General features: G+C 36.7%; 1 protein-coding gene across 1 annotated transcript in view; it reads left to right on the top strand.

Moving 5' to 3' along the window:
• The window catches only part of RYR2 (ryanodine receptor 2), a 288,052-nt gene that overhangs the window by 37,457 nt on the left and 230,467 nt on the right, over positions 1-20,128 (top strand). Inside the window, exons 4-5 of the mRNA XM_057379481.1 lie at positions 10,654-10,674; positions 19,425-19,439. Of these exons, the coding sequence (XP_057235464.1) occupies positions 10,654-10,674; positions 19,425-19,439 (36 nt within the window). The remainder of the gene's footprint in view (positions 1-10,653; positions 10,675-19,424; positions 19,440-20,128) is intronic.

Genomic DNA, 20,128 nt, shown 5'->3' on the forward strand with positions numbered 1-20,128 from the left:
CTCTTCGGTGGGGGGGAAAGGAGGGAACGTCGTGGGCACAGTTCAAACCACGACAAGGGTTAAACCCCCTTTTTGTTTCCTTCAAATTTATCTTAGTTGCTATATTATCTGCCGAATACTCCAGGGTGCAGTTTGCTGCATTTCCCCCCAGCATTTATTTTCTCAGAAATGGTGTTATTCTGATGCTGTATGCCATGACCATTTGCTGTGCTTGGAAGGTCTATCCTGTTCTCCTGGTTGGTAACGAAGATGTGAAACACCATGCCACCATCAACTCCTGAGGACTGGTCTTACATAGGATGGTGGGATAGGAGTTACAGAAAAACAAAAAAAAAAACCACCCAAAACAGACAGAGGTTCTTATTTCAGATTTCTTTCTCAGTAAAGACATTGAAGCACTTCCAACAAATGCAGCATGAAAACTTCACACTAAATGAAAGTGTGGGAGTTTCTCAGATCTGCTCTTTGACCAATTGTACTTGTGTCATTCTCAGAGAGATGGAGGTTCAGAGCTGGAGGCAGGCTTCTTTCTGTTTGATACTTTTGTGTGTTCTCCTTACCTATCTGAAGATGGGCCTTGGTCCTGGAAGGAAAAATCTGATTGTGGGATGTTCTTGGAGTACTCAGGCACCATTGCTGATGAACTCAGGAAGAACTGAGCCAATTAAATTCTGCTGTTGAAGTGGAATGGAAAAGTGAGGATTAAAACAAGAACTGGTTCAGATCTCATATGGTCCTCGGAAAAAAACCTGAGAATAGTTAGACAAAAAGTTACTGACTGAATATAAGCAGTGTAGAAGTCACTGAAACTGGCACTTTGATGTTTTGAGCTGCCATGAGAACAGCTGAGAAATATTGGCAGTGATTAGAATGAAGAACTCAAGGGGTACTGTGTGGCTTTTTACCTTGGATGAAAAAAGAAGGGGATTGACTAGTTTACTGCCTCTTATCTGTCAATTCTATAGGTATTATCCCTGTGCCATGCATAAGCTATTGCTTATTCACATAAAGGATGGCAACATAGTGATTCTTTTCGGTGAAGATTTCTTGTTAAGTCTGGAAAGGGTTTGGTTTTTTTAATGAAATTCAGTAAAATTGAAAATGATGCGTTTAAATTTGTCTGCATAACCCAATGAGTTTTTTAGTAGCAGTTGCAATTGATGTACTAAAGACTGTTTATGCAAAATACAAGATGCAAAGATAAATCCCACCAAATCCTCATATTTGCATGCTGCTCTAGAATGCTGAAGAGTGTCAGTTTTGCTGCTCAGTCCTCTGTAAAGCTGACATAGTCTCCTAAACCACTCATTTTCTTAATGCTACCAGATGTCTCGACAAAGCTAGTAACACACTTGAGTTTTTAAACCAGGCCAGTGTAAATCAATAAACTAAGCAGTGATTGCTAGTTGTATTTTTTTCTGGTTTTGTCTTCATACCTCAGGATTTGTGCAGATGTTGAAGACCATAGCTGATGAAAGCTACACATAAAATGATGTTAGGAATTGGGTCCTAGGCATCTTAAACTGACCTCCCTGGTTTGTGTATTACATGAAACTATGTGGTTTTAGTACATTCTTTAAATCTGTTGATATGCCAGACATATTGTGAAAATTGAATTAATATTTGTGAGAGTAGCATTACAGTAGTGAATATAATAAAATAGATGTAATTTAATTTGTATGCTTTTGGAAGAGTTTTTTTAATCAATATTTAGTACAATGGTTATACAGCAAGCTGGAATGAAAAAAATAGTAAGTGACGACTATCTCATCTGCATGTGGCATAAGGCAGATTTAAGGCTGAAAAAGTTATTGACGTGTGGAAAGCTGCATCTTCAGCAATAAAACAGTGACACTTTTCTGTTTGCCTTGGATATATTTGTTGGATTTCTTTTAAATAAAAGCTTAATTTTTTTAAAACACAAAAATCTTACACTTTAGCTTAGTCAAGAGTGTTTTGAAATATTTAAATGATCATTATTATATATCGTTGTTGTGTTCTACAATTCTCCTATGTGCAAAGTGCAGTTTTACATTAATCTCACAGCTGAAGCAAGGCCTGGATAAAATGAGCCTCAAACATTGTATTCTCTTCTTTTGCAAAGTCCACAGCTATAAGATGGATTATTTGTAAAGCCCAAAACCTTAAACCATAAATTTTGCTTTTGTCCAGTTATGTTGAGACTGAAAGTAGTAATTATTCAGTGTTTTAAACAGATTGTTCATATTCAGTATAAACATCTCATAATTGTATGAAAATTCTCCATTTGTGCATTTGTCTTGTAGTGGCTCCTTATAGGGATAGCTTCCTGAAATATTTGGCTAGGTTGTTCAAAATTTAAAAAAGAATGATCCTTTGTTCCAACTCAGTGACTTATAATAGTAAATTTAAACAATATTTGGGTGAGTGGTGTAAAACATTATTGGTGTAGGAAATGCATATCAGTGCTTCAGAGGCTGGGAGTGTGGAAAATGTTGTGTCTGCAGTTCTGTGTGGCAAGAAACCAGTCTCCTATTAGGCAGCTCTGTAGGAGCTCAGCAGCTGGAGCTGGAAGATTACATATGGGATTCTTCCTCTTGAAATGTGCTCAGTGTGCTCAACTTGCAGGAGTTACCAATACCTTCGATGGTAATTAAAAAAACCTAACAAACCATCCTAATCCTCAAATTTCATCAAGATTTTCTTAATGCAAAGTTGTTTGTAACTCTCCTTACCCTCCAGGGTTCAGCACCTCGGGGTGCTTTTAATGCTAATGATGCTCTGTATGCATTGTAGACTTTCCTGTTTAAGTTTAGGTGTGAATGCTCCTCCCCAAAGGGGTAAGTCTTGAACAACACCAGCAAGGGTAGCATTCAAAAGAAGAGATAGAACTAGCATAGTGAGACTGAGTAGGGCTGGATTCCTGCCCTGAACAGAAAATGGGAAGGAATTGAGTTTGGGAAGGAGCTCAGTTCATCTCTGTACTGCTTCTGTGGTGTGTCTGTCAGAGTAGGTGATAAACATGAACTTGTTTATCACACAGGATAAACATGCACTATTTCCTGATGAATGTAGATGAAAGGATGGGGACTCTACTCATGAGGATTTATCTGCATGTGTGTAGTTGTGTCTCCTCAACGCAATAGGAAATTTGAATCCATGGAAGATACATCACTGAGCAAGTCTACGATACCTTAGCGAAAATAAAAAGTTTAGTTAGAACAGGTCTTATTTCACACATATGTGTCTCTGGAACAACTATTTGTCTGTGGAGAAATGATTTGATACCCAGCTTTTCCTTATTGACTGTGGTTGTTGATTCACCAGTAAGGTTTCTGGTTTTGTAATGCTTTACTGGAGAGTCATCAAATAGTTTGTTTCAATTRTTATAATAAATGAAAGCCTTTCAAGCAAGTGAGTGTATCGGTATTTTTGAAGTATTTAAGTACTGCTGTAGTGTGAGAACTACACTACTTCAGGTCTTGAGTTAACTTATCTAGGTTTTGTTTATCTCTTATCATAGAGAATGACCATTTTTTATTTACTTACCAGAATGGTAAGAACTCTTGAGTCAGCAGGGGTGGAGGGAAGGAAATTGAGATAAATTAAGGGGGTTTAAGACCAGGGGTGTTAAGTGAACAGAGAAGGGCTGAGAACGGGAGCAGCTCTGTTGGCAGAGGTGTGATTCTGTTGCTGGGCTCCAGGTTCCTTATTTGCAGCTGAGTCTGGGACCTGAGCCCAGCAGAGGAACCCCTAAATGAGCAGTGAACTCCTGCTCCTCACAGGGGCACTGACTTGCCTTTCTGGGTGGTAGAATCATTCACCTGTGGACCATGAGCTTGCCTAAGGGTGTGTCAGGATCAGTCAGCTTCTCCTAACCTGAATTTTAGTGTTTTAGTGTTTGAGTGGCCCCACTGTAAGCAGGGCCTTGTTCCTGCAAGGTTTGATCAGGACTGCAGGCTCGAGACAGGGAAGGGAGCTGGCCCTACCTGCAGTAGCCTGTGCACGCAACCTGCTGAGCTGCCTCTGGCCTCTGTGGTGGGGAGTAGGTCTCAAACCAGCAGGATTCATTTTGGAGTGTTCGCAGGATCTCAGAGGCAGTTAAGGCTCCTGCTGTATTCCTGCAGGCAGTCTGGATTGACTTCTTCCTGTTCAAAAGCATGCCTGATGAATATACATGTATAAACACACACACACAGATTTATGTTTAAAAAGAGGGAATATGCTCTGTATGACTCTTCCTGACCTCTTTATATTCACCTGTCTTTCATTTTGCACATGACAATTGAAACCTGTGTTTTTGGAATACTGTCAACATGGTAAGAGAGAAGGGGAACCCCACACTGTAAGGTTTTTGATCTTGATCCATAAATATCCTTTTTTATACATGATAGTTGCTGAGCTCTGAAGATTACCCTCCCTTTCCACGGCAGTCTTCTCTTTCTGCTTAGGCTACAATCCTTTTAGCATTTGTTAGTTCGACAGCTAGTTGCCCTTTAGTCCTTTAAATAATTGTCATTCCCGCTGTGCATGAATAGATAAGGCTTTGACTCCCTTTTTGTGTCATAGGGGTGAAAGCTCACAACTTATTTTTGTTTGTGGAAATAACATACATCTAAACAGAGCAAAGAAAAGAAACTTGACAAGAACAGGCGGTATTCAGGCTTCTGCTAGTAAACCTGTGTTTTAATTATGTTGGATGTTGTCATCTGCTTCAGTTTACGAAGTCCTGTATTGTTGTGTATGCTTTTTGTAGTTAATGCTTGCTTCTGCAGATACTGCAGATGGAGTGCTTGTAATTATGGTGGTGCTTTCAGCTTCCACTCCTGAAGCAGCCGTTGATAGCTGACAGTCTGTTGACAAATATGCAGAACACTCACTTTTTTTCAAAGAAGGTTCTATTTTAAAAAAATATTGGTATGAGTTGCAAGATAATGGTATACAAATAGCAGAAGAAAAGTGACAAATTGGGAAATCCTGCTTTTTCTTAGTAGTGATTATTTAAGGTGGTGAATTCACATAGTCTAATGTGTATGTAGGTCATTTAGCAACAGACTGTTTTTTAGATAAATGGGTATTCATGCATTTTGATCTTCCTGTAAAATTCCGTTTCCAGGTGGTGTCTGTTTGTTAAATTATAAGCAATTTACTGCATATAGCTCAGCTTCCTCAGAAGAATTTGTGCATTTGCACAAATTGTAATAATGTCAGTAACTGTTTAAATCCTTTGGCTGTTCCAAGAAATTACATGTGAGGTTTTTTATTCTCTCTCCTCATCCATGTATCACTATTTTTAAGGTTCATTACTTAGGATAGCACAAAACCTTTGTCCTGAAGAAAAACTTGTTGGTGGCCTTTGAGATCTTCTGAGGAACACATTAGAAAGCCAGCATTTGCCTCTGCCCAGAAGATCACAATTCTCTTTCTGCATGCTTTCTTGCTTGCTATTACTGCAAGAAGTATGAGATGCCAGTGCTTCTTGTGACTCTCTGGGTATTCCAAGAAACTTCAAAGTATAAAATAAAACTTAAAATAAAACTTTTTAGGGGAGCTGAGACCTTTGTGTGGAAATAACAGTTTCAGTGCAGAATTTCTTGATTTTGAGACTGCACACTGTTTAGCCTCTTTGTAGCTCAGATGTCTGACCCTACCCAGCTTGTTGAGTCTTTTTCAACTCATCTATGCTATGGCACAGGCTGAGAGAAGAAATAGCACATGCAATAGGCTTTCTACTGAGATTTCTTGTGAAATTCCAGTGACTTTTCCTACTTTTCCCAGCGAAATTCTAATAATTTTCATAGATGACTTCAAGATTTTATTGGTTTGTTGTAAAATACTAAAGAAAAATAATAGCTTAATACAGGAATATAAAAGCCTAAGCTAGAGATTAATGAAATTAAGTGATTTCTTCATCATCATTTCTGCTTGATTCAGTTTATCAGTGAAGTACAAAAATTGCTTTGCTACATGCTAAAATATTTTTGTCTCATCATATTCTTTCTCTTTCTTTTTTTTTCACACTGGTCTCTTACTCACAATGTCTTTTACCACAGATGATTCTTTGAAACCTTTTGTGGATAGATCAGGGCAGTGTCTAAGGGCTTTCCATGTAACATTATATGGAAATCTCTTGAGGGTTGGAAGGCTAAAAATATAGCTATTGGTTTAAATACAGTAGAACAGGAAGTGTTTCCTAAATTCTTTCTTACATGCTTATTCTGCTTGTATGTGAAGCAGTTAGGAATTTTTGGTTCATAACCATCTCCTTTTTATAGTCCAACTGCATTTCATAAAGGGAAATTTCCTTTCTCTTGCTTCCTAATTTTGGGGGGATTTTTCACTTCCATCACTTTCCTGTTTTTCTTTTGACCTATTAGATCACTTCAAACTAAGGGCAAGACTGGACTAATCAAGAAGTCAGATTCAGAGAGCCAAATAAGAGAGAACTGTACTGTAGTTGGAATTTGGAAATAGCTTCTTGAAAATTGTATTGTGAAAGTATTATTGAAGGGAGTGATGTAAACACATAACATCCACTCATGTCTGAGTGAAGATTCAATCTGTGCGGAAATGCTTAGCTAAAAGTTTGATTTGTTCTGTAGTTTTGCATAACCAAATAAATAGAAAACTATTGAAATATCTTTCTTATATAAACCTGACACTGTTTTTTATGCTGATTTTAGAGTACAATAAAAGACAGGTCTGTTGCTTTTGCATTCATACTAAATCTTTGTTTTATCTTTTTTTTTTTTTATTATTATTTATTTTGAGAGCTTTTATTTCCTGTATTTAAGCTGTTTTTCTTTGGTCTGCTGCATATTTTTCCACATCTTGTGAGACTGATTATTTTATTCATTGTTTCATTCCCATTAATGAGAGAAGAGATTAAATTTGGAGCAGAGCTGATTGACCAGTATGCTGCTTGCTTACTGACAGTGATATCCAGCTTCCTTGGTAACATTGCCTCTAGAATATCTGTATTTTCTCCCAAATATCACAATCTTCGCCTTGCCCTCCCCACCCCTCCCAATCCAATTACGCTAGAGAAGCACTGAAATGGAGACAGAAATAACTCACAGTTGACATGAGAAAATAGCCATGAAACAGATATCTTTAGTTTTAAAGACTCAGTAGTATTGTGGTAAGCATTGTAATTAAAGCGAGGAGTCTTTCAGACTTGTGCACTCATAAATCTATGTCAGACCTTATTAGGAAATTGAAAGCATTTTGTTGCATACATTGTGTGTGAATTCAAAGCTGAACTGTTTCTGTAATATGAAAAAAAATTAATTTCACAACCTCCACTCCAATATTTGACAACTTAATTTTTCAGGAAAATGCTGTCTGCAATACCGATCAGTTAGGCAGCATTCTAGCTAAATTGCATCATGAGCTTATTAACTCTCATCTAATTGTCCAGTCATGGCTGATTAATCACTCCTCCTGCCTTTTTTATTAAAATCTATTTTCTTTGCCATTGACCAGCAAACTGCTGTCTAATTTCATGTGTGGGTAAGTCTTTGCTGAGGGGATTAAAGTGAAGCCCTTATCCTTTGATCTGAAGGGCTCTGTGAGGGAATCATCATATGCAAGTGTCTTGCATGTATAATTATCCTTCTAGGTTTAAGGGATAGGGAAAATGTGTGTTCCTTTACAGAGCTTAAAAGCTTTCCTGTGCTGCTGAGACAGAATGGAGCCATTTCAGGATAGGAATGCAACTGTGGCTGGTAGATTTTCGATTATTCAAATCACCTATCTCCAACTGTGGAACTCTGAATTCATTAATTACTTTGTATTAGTAAGCAGCAAGATAACAGGGAGAGCTGGCAACTTTGTCATTTCCTCAGCATGGGACGAGTGCTAAAGTAATTTCTTCCCTCGTGCCAGTGGAAAGAGGTAACACCTCCCATTTCTTTTAATAAGTGTTCTGGATCTTAATAAATAAGCCAAGGCATCAAGGTACTTCCTTAAAAAAGTATGAAGATTGGCAGTTAAATGCATTCTTGACAATTTAAGCTCTCTGATTCACACTACAGTAGCCTAGTTAATAACCTGTTCGAAAGCTAACGGCAGCTGTGAATATGACAGGCTGAAAATGTTTTCAGGTTTGCAAGAAGAACCCCCACATGTAGGAAGGAAAGGTCAGAAATGAACCAGAGGTTTCTTGATATAACAAACCAGATCTGTTTTAGTTTCCTAGCATGAACCAGAAAGTTTTCTTAATCAAAGTTATGAGCAAAACGGCCAAGTTATAACTTCTTATTTCTATGCTTTGAGTTTTTTCATTAGTCTAAGTATTRTCTACAAGTCAGACATAACTCACTGAAACAACAAAATGCAGTAATTTTCTTAAGAAATTACTCGGATAAGTCTTTGTCAGATGGTGGTGTGTCATAAAGAGGGACAGTGTTCCTATGTCCAACAATTTTAGCTTATACTTACTGCTAGGTCTGCCCTCCCAAACTTAAAGTTTTCAGCACTTGAGTGCTTCTTACTGCAAAAGAAAGGAAGTGACAGAAAGAAGAGGAAGGAGAGGAAGAGGATCTCAGTGTTTAACGCAGTGTGAGTTTTTGTGTCATGTGGAATGACACTGGTAGCGATGTTTTTGCTACCAGTGGAAAGCTTTACGAAGAGATGAGATAGTTTGGAGTCTTATTCTACTTAATATACTGACTACTCGCAGCTATTTTAGAGATACCATACTGCAAACAGGAGAACAGGAAATAAAACAGTCGGGGAAAAAAGTGTGGAATTTCTGCAGAGAAATGGATACTGTAATTTTTTCCTCAGTGAACCTTATTTAGCATCAGAAGTGACTGTTAGGAGACCATTTCAAATAAGGCACAAAAAGAATAAGACTTGGCTTTGAACAACTGAACTTTGATCAGCTTCAAGTGCTGGAACAGATCAAGAGTTTTGCACTCCGCTTATTCTCAGGRTCAGACAAGGGCAGGAATAAAATCATTACCTATTTCAAATCACATAATTGTGACAAGCATATACTTCTGGCCTGGCATAGGGCTCTGCTTTAGTATGTGCACCATGTTTGGGATGAGGACGTATGGCATAGAAGTAAACATTTCTATTAACCTAGACAGGTTTCCTATTTTGGAGGTAGATAGCAGCAAGCCTTTTTCTGCCTTTACCATGACCCTTGGAGTGCTAATGTGCTCAAAGTTTTCTTTCAAGGCTAATGGTCACTGAAAAATGATTTTGGGAGAAGAGAAGTTTGTTTCTAATCAGTAACCTTCTCTGCATCTTCTCTCTCTCTCTTTTTTTTTTTTTTTTTTTTTTTTTTTTTTTTTTTTTTTTTTTTTTTTTTTTTTTTTTTTTTTTTTTTTTGGAGAGTGTAGTTGCATTTAGATTTAAATCATTGCTTACTTTTTGCTTATTGCTTATAAGTTATTTATAAGTTACCTATTACTCATTGGTTATAAGTTATCAACTTCTTATCAAATCTTTTTTTTAACTGTATCTAAAATACTTAGGTGTTTTTTAGGAGGCATTTCTGCAGCTGTGTTTCACAACAAAAGTAACAGTAAAGACTGGTAAAAAAAATAAATAGAGGCAAATCATAATTTTGTATACTGGCAGCACTGAACAAAAACATAAAATTTCTCTTTAACTGAAATGTATATTAAAAGTGAGAAAATTTACTTTGAATAGAACAGTTTTAACAGATGAGAACTAAATACATTGSCTTTTATTACAGTAATTTTACAAAGAAGTTGACGTCCAAATATTACTTGTTTTGAAAATTACTCACTTTRCACCAAGGTATCTTAAATTAATAAACTTTTATGTGGCACCTGCTAACAAAAGCTCAGTATGTGCCTGCAGTAAAACCACTGCAGGCATAGATATTCTGCAGCATTTTCTGAGGAAAGTCCAGAGACAAATCTACTTCAGATCTACTGCTCTTAGTTCCAACTAAGTATGTGATAGGCAGTGCCATACTAATTGTTCTAGTAGCTGAAATGTGGTCTAGTGAGATATTCTCATCTAGTAAGATAATCCAAAGACTTTTAGAGAGGGTGAATTAAAAACTGTTTCCTTAACGAATCCTGAAACATTTTGTTAATGCAAAACCTTAAACTTTTGGAGTCATTCTCGCTTTCCCCATAGAAGAAATGAATGAAACTTTGATGTGCTGTTCTCTGTTTTTCTGAAAGATATTCACATATGCTGCAGGTTGTAGGGCCAGGGTTTGACAGGTACCCCTAATTTTAACATTTATACTTATGGGATTCATTAAAATGGCAAACCATTAATAGCAGCAATGAAACCTTTTTGAGTGAATGATGTTCACTAAAAGCAGAGCTTTACTCAAGAGGAAAGGGAGATACATTTTGTGGGATACTGTATTCTGCATTTTTGACTGGTTGGTACTGAATACAGTGTAGAATTAATTCAGCGTTAGTCTGCCTTTGCTGTCTATTATCTGATTTTAGATGGACATTCTTACTTCTAGAATTTGAAGTACTTTTCGCAAAATAAAGACAGAAGGTGAAGTATTGGCATTTTAAAGAGAAGGTGCCAGGAAAAGAGCTTCTACTCATACATCTTTCATACTAGATACAATCTAAAAATATGAAATGTTAACTTCAAAATAGACTTTGATGTGATATATTTAAGGAAAGAAATTTACTGATTTCTTGCTTTTTCTTTCTACAGCTAGTTGATGTGGAAAAATGGGTATGTGATTCTGTCTTTTATTCACTTGATCCCAAATGTTTCATGTTGCCACTGAGTCTAACCTTGTCTGTTTTGATACCCTGTGTGTTCATGACCCTTCAACTTGGCATGGCTCAAATAAAACAAAAAAAAAAAAGGAGTTGAACACATGGTCATGTAAAATCTGGTCACTCCTGAATTGTCTTACCAAATTTAATGTTGTCACAATGGCTTTTCTTTCTTTAAATTGAATCACAGAATTGTGTAAAATAAATGTATGATTGTTTTGAGCCTTGCTGTCTAACGTTGTAACTCCATTCTGTAACCCACCATGTCTTTTCCAGTATAGACACTGTAACCTTAAACTGCATGAGAGTAAGATAATTAATACTGATAAATAATATAGGATGCCATGTGTAGCTGCACATATACAAAATATATTTAGAGATGGAGAACAGCCACTGCAGAATAAAACCAATATTTCCTAGATCTTAGCAAATAAAGCACAATCGTCTGCTAAATGTGTTGTTAAGGGCTTTCCTAATGTGTCTGTGTATACCATGCATATTTGTTTGGGCAGCTGATGTAACTGCCTTCTGTGGGACATATTTATGTATGTTTTTCTTCAATGTAATCTCTAATGCCTGCGTTATGTATGGGTTAGTGGTCATAAAATGTGTGCAGAATTGTTCGTTCACCTTGAAAATGTTAGAAGCCTCTCTGAAAACTTGGACTGTAATAGGTCTCCTTGGTTTCTTAATACTTAATTTGGGCTGTACATGACCAGAGACAGCCTCGATGTCCTCTGAAATAGGGCCAATAACATAGCCATAGCACAGGTCTCATTTTATTTCAGCCAGAAATAACAAAATTTTATTCTGTGATTATTGCATCTTTGTAGTAAATAGTGACTAAAGTTAGAGCTTACCTGAGACCCCTGTAGCTAAGTACATTGTTTAAATGGTGACTTAGGCTTTTTGATACCTTTTCTACTGTATTCACAAATATCTGCATCATGTGATGTATATAGGTAGATGTTTATACTATTTATTAAAGAATAACTGTAGTTAGGTATGAATTTTACCTAATCCTATAAGTATGACAGCATTATCCATATGCTGCGGATTAGTATTTATGACAACCATAAATTCGTATATGATTGATTTTGAATGCTTTCCCCTTCTCATTTTGTTGACTTTTAAATTACAATTGAGAAATCTTGGTTATACATCTTTAGAGTCTGTGGTTGTATTCCTATGAAGAATTTTGCTATAAAGAGAAAAAAAACCCCAGCAATAAAAAGCATGTATGGTGCTATACAGGTCCCTCTCCTCATACCTCACAGCACATGAAACATTGTATGCCAGAAGTTTATTGGTGACACTGATCTGACTTATTCTTGACTGAAGCACTCATGATCTATTTGTGGAAAATGTGGTAATTCTTTCACAAATAGATCTGCTGTTCGGTTTTTTTGTTGTTTTTTGTTTTTTTTTTTGTTGTTTTTTGTTTTTTGTTTTTTTGTTTTTTTGTTTGTTTTTTTTTATTTAGAATTTAGTAACATCAAAATCTTGCTTTGGAAAGACTGCTTCATCCAAATCTGTCCTTAAACCATTTTAAAAAGAACTGATTCCCATGAGAGAAAAGATAAATGTGTCATTTCAAATTATACTGGCTAAAGACTTTTCCTAATGGACTGATTCTATAACCCAGATAACCTCTCTGATAGGGATGGAGAGAGTACTGTCTTTCATTTATACATAAAATTATTCTCTTTCAGATGAAGCTCCAGTTTGGCCTATAAAGCAGCTTTTAACTCCCTCTGTAATTCCAGAGGTCTTACCATGGACTGGAGGTGCAGTGAATTACTCCAGTAGAAAGCTGGCTGTTGTACAGCTGCATGGTCACTGGGGCAGACACTTCACTCCAACACAAAGTTAATGCAAATGTGCTCAGTTATATCTGTCTGTGGAAACCTTAGAGCCCAAGCCCAGAGAGAAACTTCATGCCAAATTAATAAGCAAATTAGTAGCTGAACCTTGCTGCAAGCAGTTTCATGCCGTTCAAAGGATGAGCTAAAGTCATTCACTTCTGAGCTGCTCTAGCCTGTAAAGTGTGCTAACAAAAGTTTTAGAAGAAATTACTCCAGTTCCTGTCTACCTCTATCAAATGACTATAATTCTTCTTGTGATTTCATTCCAAAATCTTTGTTCTACTTAAGGGATGTGCTGGCACAAATTAAACGGGCTTAAGATGTTCTTGAATTCTTGGCTTCATCCTTTTGTCACTGAGCAGGTGTGAGTGTAAAGGCTTGTAGGTCTGCTTCAGTATGGAATCAAGCAGATTAAAGACACCTTGCCAAATATAAAACCTACTGGAAGTAAGGCTTATCTTCTCCATCCTGGTTCCCATTTCATATCTGAAAATGGCTTTTTTGCCTTTTATTATACTGCCAAGGTGGGGAACCCCCAATGTTTGGTCAAAGTGATTTATTATATTTCAACTGAAATTTAAGAGACCCTGAATATTTTTTTCTTAGCAGAGAAAACGGCAGTAACAAAATAAGATGAAATTGAATAACACATAGTGAAAGGAATTCCTTTACTATCCCTGACTTTTTTTTTCTTTCAATGTATTTATAAAATAAGGAAAATAATCTTAAAATGTCTGTGAATTAGCAATGTGCTCTCAAATTTTTGATCTTGAGGGACGTGTTGTATACTTGAATAAATCAAGTTTGCATTTTAAAAGACTTCTGTACTCACAAAAACACCTGAATGTCCCTCTTAACTTTAAGGACAACTGCTTAGCCCTGCAACAGATTTAGTATAAGGAGAAGAATTTTTCTTGTGTATCTATGGTTTACAAATTTTGTCCTTTTTTACACATTTGATTACATATAGTTGGTAAATTATTTTGAAAATTTGGCATTAAGAGCCATCAAGAATTATTGTCTTTTGGAGAGATTACTCTGAAGAGCTTTTTACCTGAAAGGAAATGAAGTGTTGTGTTTCTTAAATTTAGAGTGCAAGGTACAAGAATTGTCATGCTCACCCTGGCTGATGGCAAAGCTATGCTAATTATAACATTGTAAGATTGTGATCAACTTTTAGGCAGAGGAACCTCGTCTGCTGAGGGTAATGGTAAATTTTTTTTCTTTTCCCCTCAAGTAGTTACTATGTCAGTTCAGTTTTATGCCACTAGTAAAACTAATTTTCAATTTCTTTTGAGAAAAGAAATTTGCAGAATGAGGAAACACACTTGAGACATTTTTCAAAAGAATTGCTTTCATTATAGAGAATTCTGAGCTGAGAAGAAGTGAATAAATTTTGTCTTTGATAGTGTGGACTGGATAAATATGACAAATGTATTTTGACTAGAGGAAACAAGCCAGAGTTCTTGTGGAGGTTGGAATGAGCTGCAAAACAAAGCTTCATCAAGGGAAATGATTCAAGTATTATGTCTTCAGTACTAAAAAAGTAATTAATTGCACATCAATACTTTATAATCAGTATGATTTTCAAGTATTAAATGAATTATATAAGGACAATTTTTCTTATAATTTCTTGTTCCCACTTAATTAATTTGATTCAATGCAGATTCATTTTTCCTACTACTGTGGGAAAATACATTATTTGTGCACAAATATTTAATCCCCCAATATAAAGAATTTGCATTCAAATTTTAGATGTAACGTAGACTGCAGAGGTGGCTCAATGTAGGAAGTAATATGAGCGATGTTAACTGAGTTATTCTAGTACACATCTTGAAGGAAGATGAGAGATTGTACTTTATGATGTTTAAGTGAACAGACATAACAAAATGAAATCACTGTGGAAATGCTGTTTAAAATACCATACCTACACTAATAGTTTCAACCACATTTGTAATGGAATTCTTAGTATAATGTATATTTTAGTGGATGCTAATTGTAGCCCAAGTCTAATTCATATCAGGAAAAGAAACTAATACGAACATTTTCTAAGTAAGCTTCTTCATTTCAAAAGAAATCAGTGCAAATTGATAAAAGCTTATTTCAATAGAATAGTTGTAYTTCCAATTATATACTAGGATTCCTTTGGTATTTCTCATTCAGTCCCTGTTATAGATCTGAGAATGTCAAACCGTGTTCTGTGTAGCAATAGTAATTTCTATGAACTACGGCAAACTATCTACTTTCAGTTTACTTGTTTTCAAAAYTTTTTGGTTAGGTTAATGTAAAGATCTAATGTTTCTTCATAAGCAAATGCAATGCTGTCAGATCTGTACCCTTTTTCCAACCACTTTGTCAATGCTTCCTTACCTGGACAGGAATCCCAGCTGTTTGACTTCCTTACCCTCTAATTCTGGGCTACTGCCCTCAAATTTCCCAGCATCAGAGCACCAGAGTGACGGAGTGCTTACCTGGATGCTACACAACAGCTGAAATATTTTCACACATCTTGCAGTTCACTCAGGAAAAGAGAGACAGTGTTTGGCATCTCTTGTGTGAGTTTTTCCTCATTCTCTTCCCTGATCAGTGTCTGCCTCTTATCCTCGTCCTGTTCTTGTAATGACCCTGCTTGGGCAGAGTCTGCCTTGCCAGGACCTTTTCCTCCTGGTCCGTCTTAGAAGACACCCTTTCATCCTTTACTAAATGACCTCACCTTTGCTTTCAGTATTTCTTCTTATGTAAATAGGAGAGTGATCCTGGGATATGCTGGTTCTTTGGTTCAGCTGCAGTGGCTGTTGCCAGCACTGGGGTAGCTGCAGAGCCTGCAATTTTGCCATCAGATCCAGGGACCTTCTCTTGCCCTTAAGGGTACTGAATAATGTTGAACATGACTGGGTAGCCCTGAGTCAGGCCCAAGCGTGTTGCAGCGATTTGTGTCTTTCTGGAATTGCCAGGATGACAGAATACTTTTCCCTAATATTTTATTTGTTTTTCAGGATTCTGCACTTGTTCAGAGGTGAAATTCCAAAATGCTGGAGGTGACCACTGTCCTAGGCACTTGCCTGTAATATCCCACGCAACCTGTCAGTCATCACTACCCCGCCTCAGGGCAGATCTGTGGGTGGTATTCGAAAATAGTTCTCTAACCATAAACAAAACCTGAAACATATTCAGGAGCCCTAGCAACAGGAACATGCTGGTCTGAACATCCCATGGGCATTTAAAATTCTCAAGTGCTTTTGTAATTAGCCTGGAGAAGAAGGGGAAAATGGAGGAAGATTTTTTTTTGCAGAGAGCCAATCCCCCAAAGATTGTCTCTCTGGGAAATAAATACAGAGGGTGTACTTATTAATAGTTTCTGATTGATGGCTCCATGAATATGGAGGTGGTGGCAATGCTGAGTGTAAACACCAGATTAGTCTCATGACCCTCAGTTTTAACCTGTCCTAATGCTGTGTTATGAAATACAACAAAATGATGACCTTAATCCAGCCCCCAGAGGTGATAAACAGCATGGCAGGGAACATACACCACAAATAAGATGCATTTTTGAGGATATGCACAGCAGCTGTAAGAAAGATGGCCTTTTTAGCAAAGCCTGTTGTGATAGGATGGGGGTGGTGGTTTTAATCTGAAAGAGCATTATTTTATGTAAGATATAAGGAAGACGTTTCTTATGATGAGTGATGAGATACTGGAACAGGCTGCCCAGAGAGATGGCATATGCCCCATCCCTAGAAACATTCAAGGTCAGATTGGATTGGGCTCTGAGCAACCTGTTCTGGTTGAAGTTGTCTTTGCTCATTGTGGGGGGTTGGACTAGATGATCTTTAAAACTCCCCTACAACCCAAAACATTCTGTGATTCTACATTTCCATGGACTCTGAGAGCAAATAAATCAACATTGTTGCCAGAATAATAAACTAATAAAATGAATGCCTATAAAGAATTTGTTATGGCCAGCTCTGGTCTGATCTGTCATTATCTCGACCCTTTGTGCCCTGTTTTGGGCTTCAGAAAGGATAGATGTGGTTCATATTTTCAGGCAATTAAATACCACTCAAGCTCACTACCTCCCCAACTCCAGCAGGATGAGGGTGAGAATTGAAAGAAAAAAAAAAGTACAATTTTTGTGTGTTAAGAATGGGTTAATAGGACAGAAAACAAAATAATGCTAATCATAATGAAAAAAGAATATTCAAAGCAAGCGATGCACAATGCAGTTGCTCACCATGCCCCAGCTGGTGCCCATCCAGTTCCTGAGCAGTGGCCACAGGCCAGCTTTCCTCTCGGTTTCTATACAAAGCATGACTGTGTATGGTGTGGAATATCCCTTTGGCCAGTTTGGGTTGGCTGTTCTGGCTCTGTCTCCTCCCTCCTTCTTGTGCCCTCTAGCCTAGTCCCTGGCAGGGTGAAATGAGAACCTGGAGAGTCCTTGACTTTATATAAACACTGCCCAGCAACAAATGGAATATGAAGTTTGTTATTAACATACCTCCTAAATCCAAAACACAGCACTGTGCCAGCCACTAGGAAGAAAATTAACTCTGTCCCAGACAAAATGAGGACAGGAAATTAGAATGACTTTAAGAGATTTCAAATGATGTGTCTGTTCTATCTGTTTAATTTTCATATATGCATTCTGAATTGCTAATGTTAGTCCAGAAAATTATGTGTACTATTGTCCTGAGACACAGAGAGCAAGTGTTAAGGAGCAGGAAGTTCTTCCCCCTGCAGAGAGCGAGTTGAAGACATTTCTTGTGTAAGAGCCTGTTGCATACTTGGAGTACATAAGGTCTGTTGGGTTTTTTTTCTCTCTTTCTCTCCCGTTTTTTTTCCCAAGCTGAGAGTTAATATTTTTCAAAGTAAGCAGTCTCCTTACTAAGCTAAGAATAGATTTGGTCTAAAAACCTTGGAGATTCTTTCAGAAGAGTATGACTATTCTTTCAGAAGAGTATGACATGTGTCCAGAACCCTCAGTGCTGACCATTTGCTGGCACCTGTGGCCCTGACCAGTTATGGTATGTAATTATCAGGCTTGGCCTGAAGTTTCACGGGGGCACTCACTTCACATTTGTGGACATAACATATATGTAAGTGTTTGCCATGCAGAGAAAACGTTTTTGCAACAATTATATTTCAGAGTATTTCTTTCCCAGGTAAAGCAGCAGGTACATGTGGGTGTGTTCAAACTTCCCTTACCCACTGGTGTCTTTTGGGTTTTGTTGAGGGGTCTGTTCATGGCACTTTCTAGCTCTAAGAATAACATGTAAATAATCTTAATTTTTAAGATAATTAGGGAAGCAAAGTAACTCTAAAGAACATGATCTGACATCCAAATATATAAYACAAATATATGTTTTTCTCTCACTTGCTATAGTTCATTTAATGCATCAGCTGAAGAGAATGAGTTGTTAAATCTGGTTGTTTTTCAAAGAATCCAGCCAAAGAAGCTGCTATATCATTTTAGTAATCAACAGAGGATACAAACTACTCACTTTAATTTGAAGGTAGTTAGAAGATTAGAAGCGAGAAATTAAATAAATTGTCAAGAAATGAGCCAGGTTTCACAGAGCTTTTGTTTAATGTACTTGTGATATGGAAGAAGCAATGGGATTGTGTAGTTCTCAGAATAAAATTTTATAGATGAATGACAGCTGGAAGAGACTTTGAGGTTTTTTTCATAGATGTAATGTCCTTGATAAACGGACAGAATGTTGGCGAGTCTGCATTGACAAATATAGGAAAGGATTCATTTGAATTAATAATGTGCATAAATCATTTATGTATTAGTGAATTTATACACACCCCACTGTAGAAAGCTCAGCAAAGATTCCTGGTTAGTTTGTGGAGCCACCCAGCAAAAGCAGCAGAGTTTCCGAGTGACAGCTACAAAGCTATTCTGATAACAGCCAAACAGACCTAAAAGTAGAGAAGAAGTCTTTGAATATTTTAAGATGATTAGGTTATAAGGGTTTTTTCTTTTAGCTAGAACATCTTGTACACCTTTGAGAACAGATCCTTCTTTTTTAAAAAAAACACGCATGAAATGAAAGCAGCCAGCCTTGTTTGGAAGCTCTCCAGTTAACATATCATTTCGTTTAGGATAGAGACAAACTTTAGTCCTCAGTTTCAACCTTTGCGATATCAAAACATGAACTAATATGGTCAGAAGGGGAAAGGTGGCCCTTTCCCCTTTTTTTTAAATCTCTGACAAAGAAAAGCAAATCACTGCATGTAACATACCACTCTATTTTTACTATTGCGCAACCTTCATGAAAATTAACCTAAAAATTTCCATAATCTTCTGGCATCAGCCATGTGGCACTTAATTTTTTTAAACCACTATACAAATCTTCCTAATAATTACATTTTCTTAATTTATTTTTCATTTGCATGAAGTACATTATTACAGTAGCGGTGTTGCTCTTCAGCACTGCACTTCGAGTGTAGGATTTAACAACTCACATTGCGCTGAGTTAGAAACTCATCAGAGCAAGGTGTTTTAGGAGATCAGGCACAGATCTTGTTTTACCTGTACTATGTTTAATCTTTAAACAATAGGTATTTCATGTGTTATGTTATTTAAAATGAAGAAAAATCTGAGAAAACTATTACCGAAAAGAAAAAAAAAGGGATAGAGCCTTGCTCTGAAAAGCAGCTTTGCTTTCCAGAATGAGCTATGTTAATTGCAATGATAAATGTTCCTTTTAAATGTGGATTCCAGTGAGTGTATCCCACACACTTTTTCAGGGGAAACAAATCCCATTTTTATACACCTGAAAGCAAATATTCATTTCATATTTTCTCTTTTTTTCCCCATCTCATGGATCTACAGAAATTTATGATGAAGGTAAGCAAGTTAAACATTTGCTATTACACTACCTGTGGATTCCTATAATTTAATTTAATGAATTCTATTATCTATTTATTTATTAGTTTACTTATTTCTATTAATTTATTAATTTTTATTCTATTTATTAATTTTTAATATCAGCATCAAACTTGCTTTTTCAAACATAAAACAGACAGAATTTAAAAAAAAATTGAATTTAGAAATCATGGTGACTCTGGTTTTGGGTTATGGTTTATTTATATCGTGAAGGACCAGAGGCAGGCTGTGGAAAAAGGACTTTTGTCTGGCTTCTCTAATTTTCACTTCATACAAATCCTTTCAGTCAGAGTGTAGCATTATATGGTAAATACAGAATCTCGAGACAATGAATAATTAAGAGAAGTTTTGATAACACATTTGGGCATCTTGGAAAGCAGAGACAGCACACTGTTTCTTCTGTCACAAGAATGCTGTTCTGATGATTTGGTGTCTCACCTGTGGGGTGGGTGGAGGGAGCCCTTGCAATGGGACTGTCACTGCATTTGCTGGAGCTCTATTTCTTGGGGCTGCTTTTTTTCTTTTTACTTTTTTCCCCTTATTAAGACTATGACAAAGCACTTGGTGAGCCTCCAAGCATTTTAAATAACTGACATTTAAGTAATTAGCTGCAGTTTTCACCAAAATGTGTTGCTTATCCATTTTCTCCT

This window comes from Malurus melanocephalus, unplaced genomic scaffold, assembly GCF_030028575.1.
Source record: "Malurus melanocephalus ecotype Western Australia unplaced genomic scaffold, MMel_1.1 scaffold_408, whole genome shotgun sequence".
Lineage (NCBI taxonomy): Eukaryota > Metazoa > Chordata > Aves > Passeriformes > Maluridae > Malurus > Malurus melanocephalus.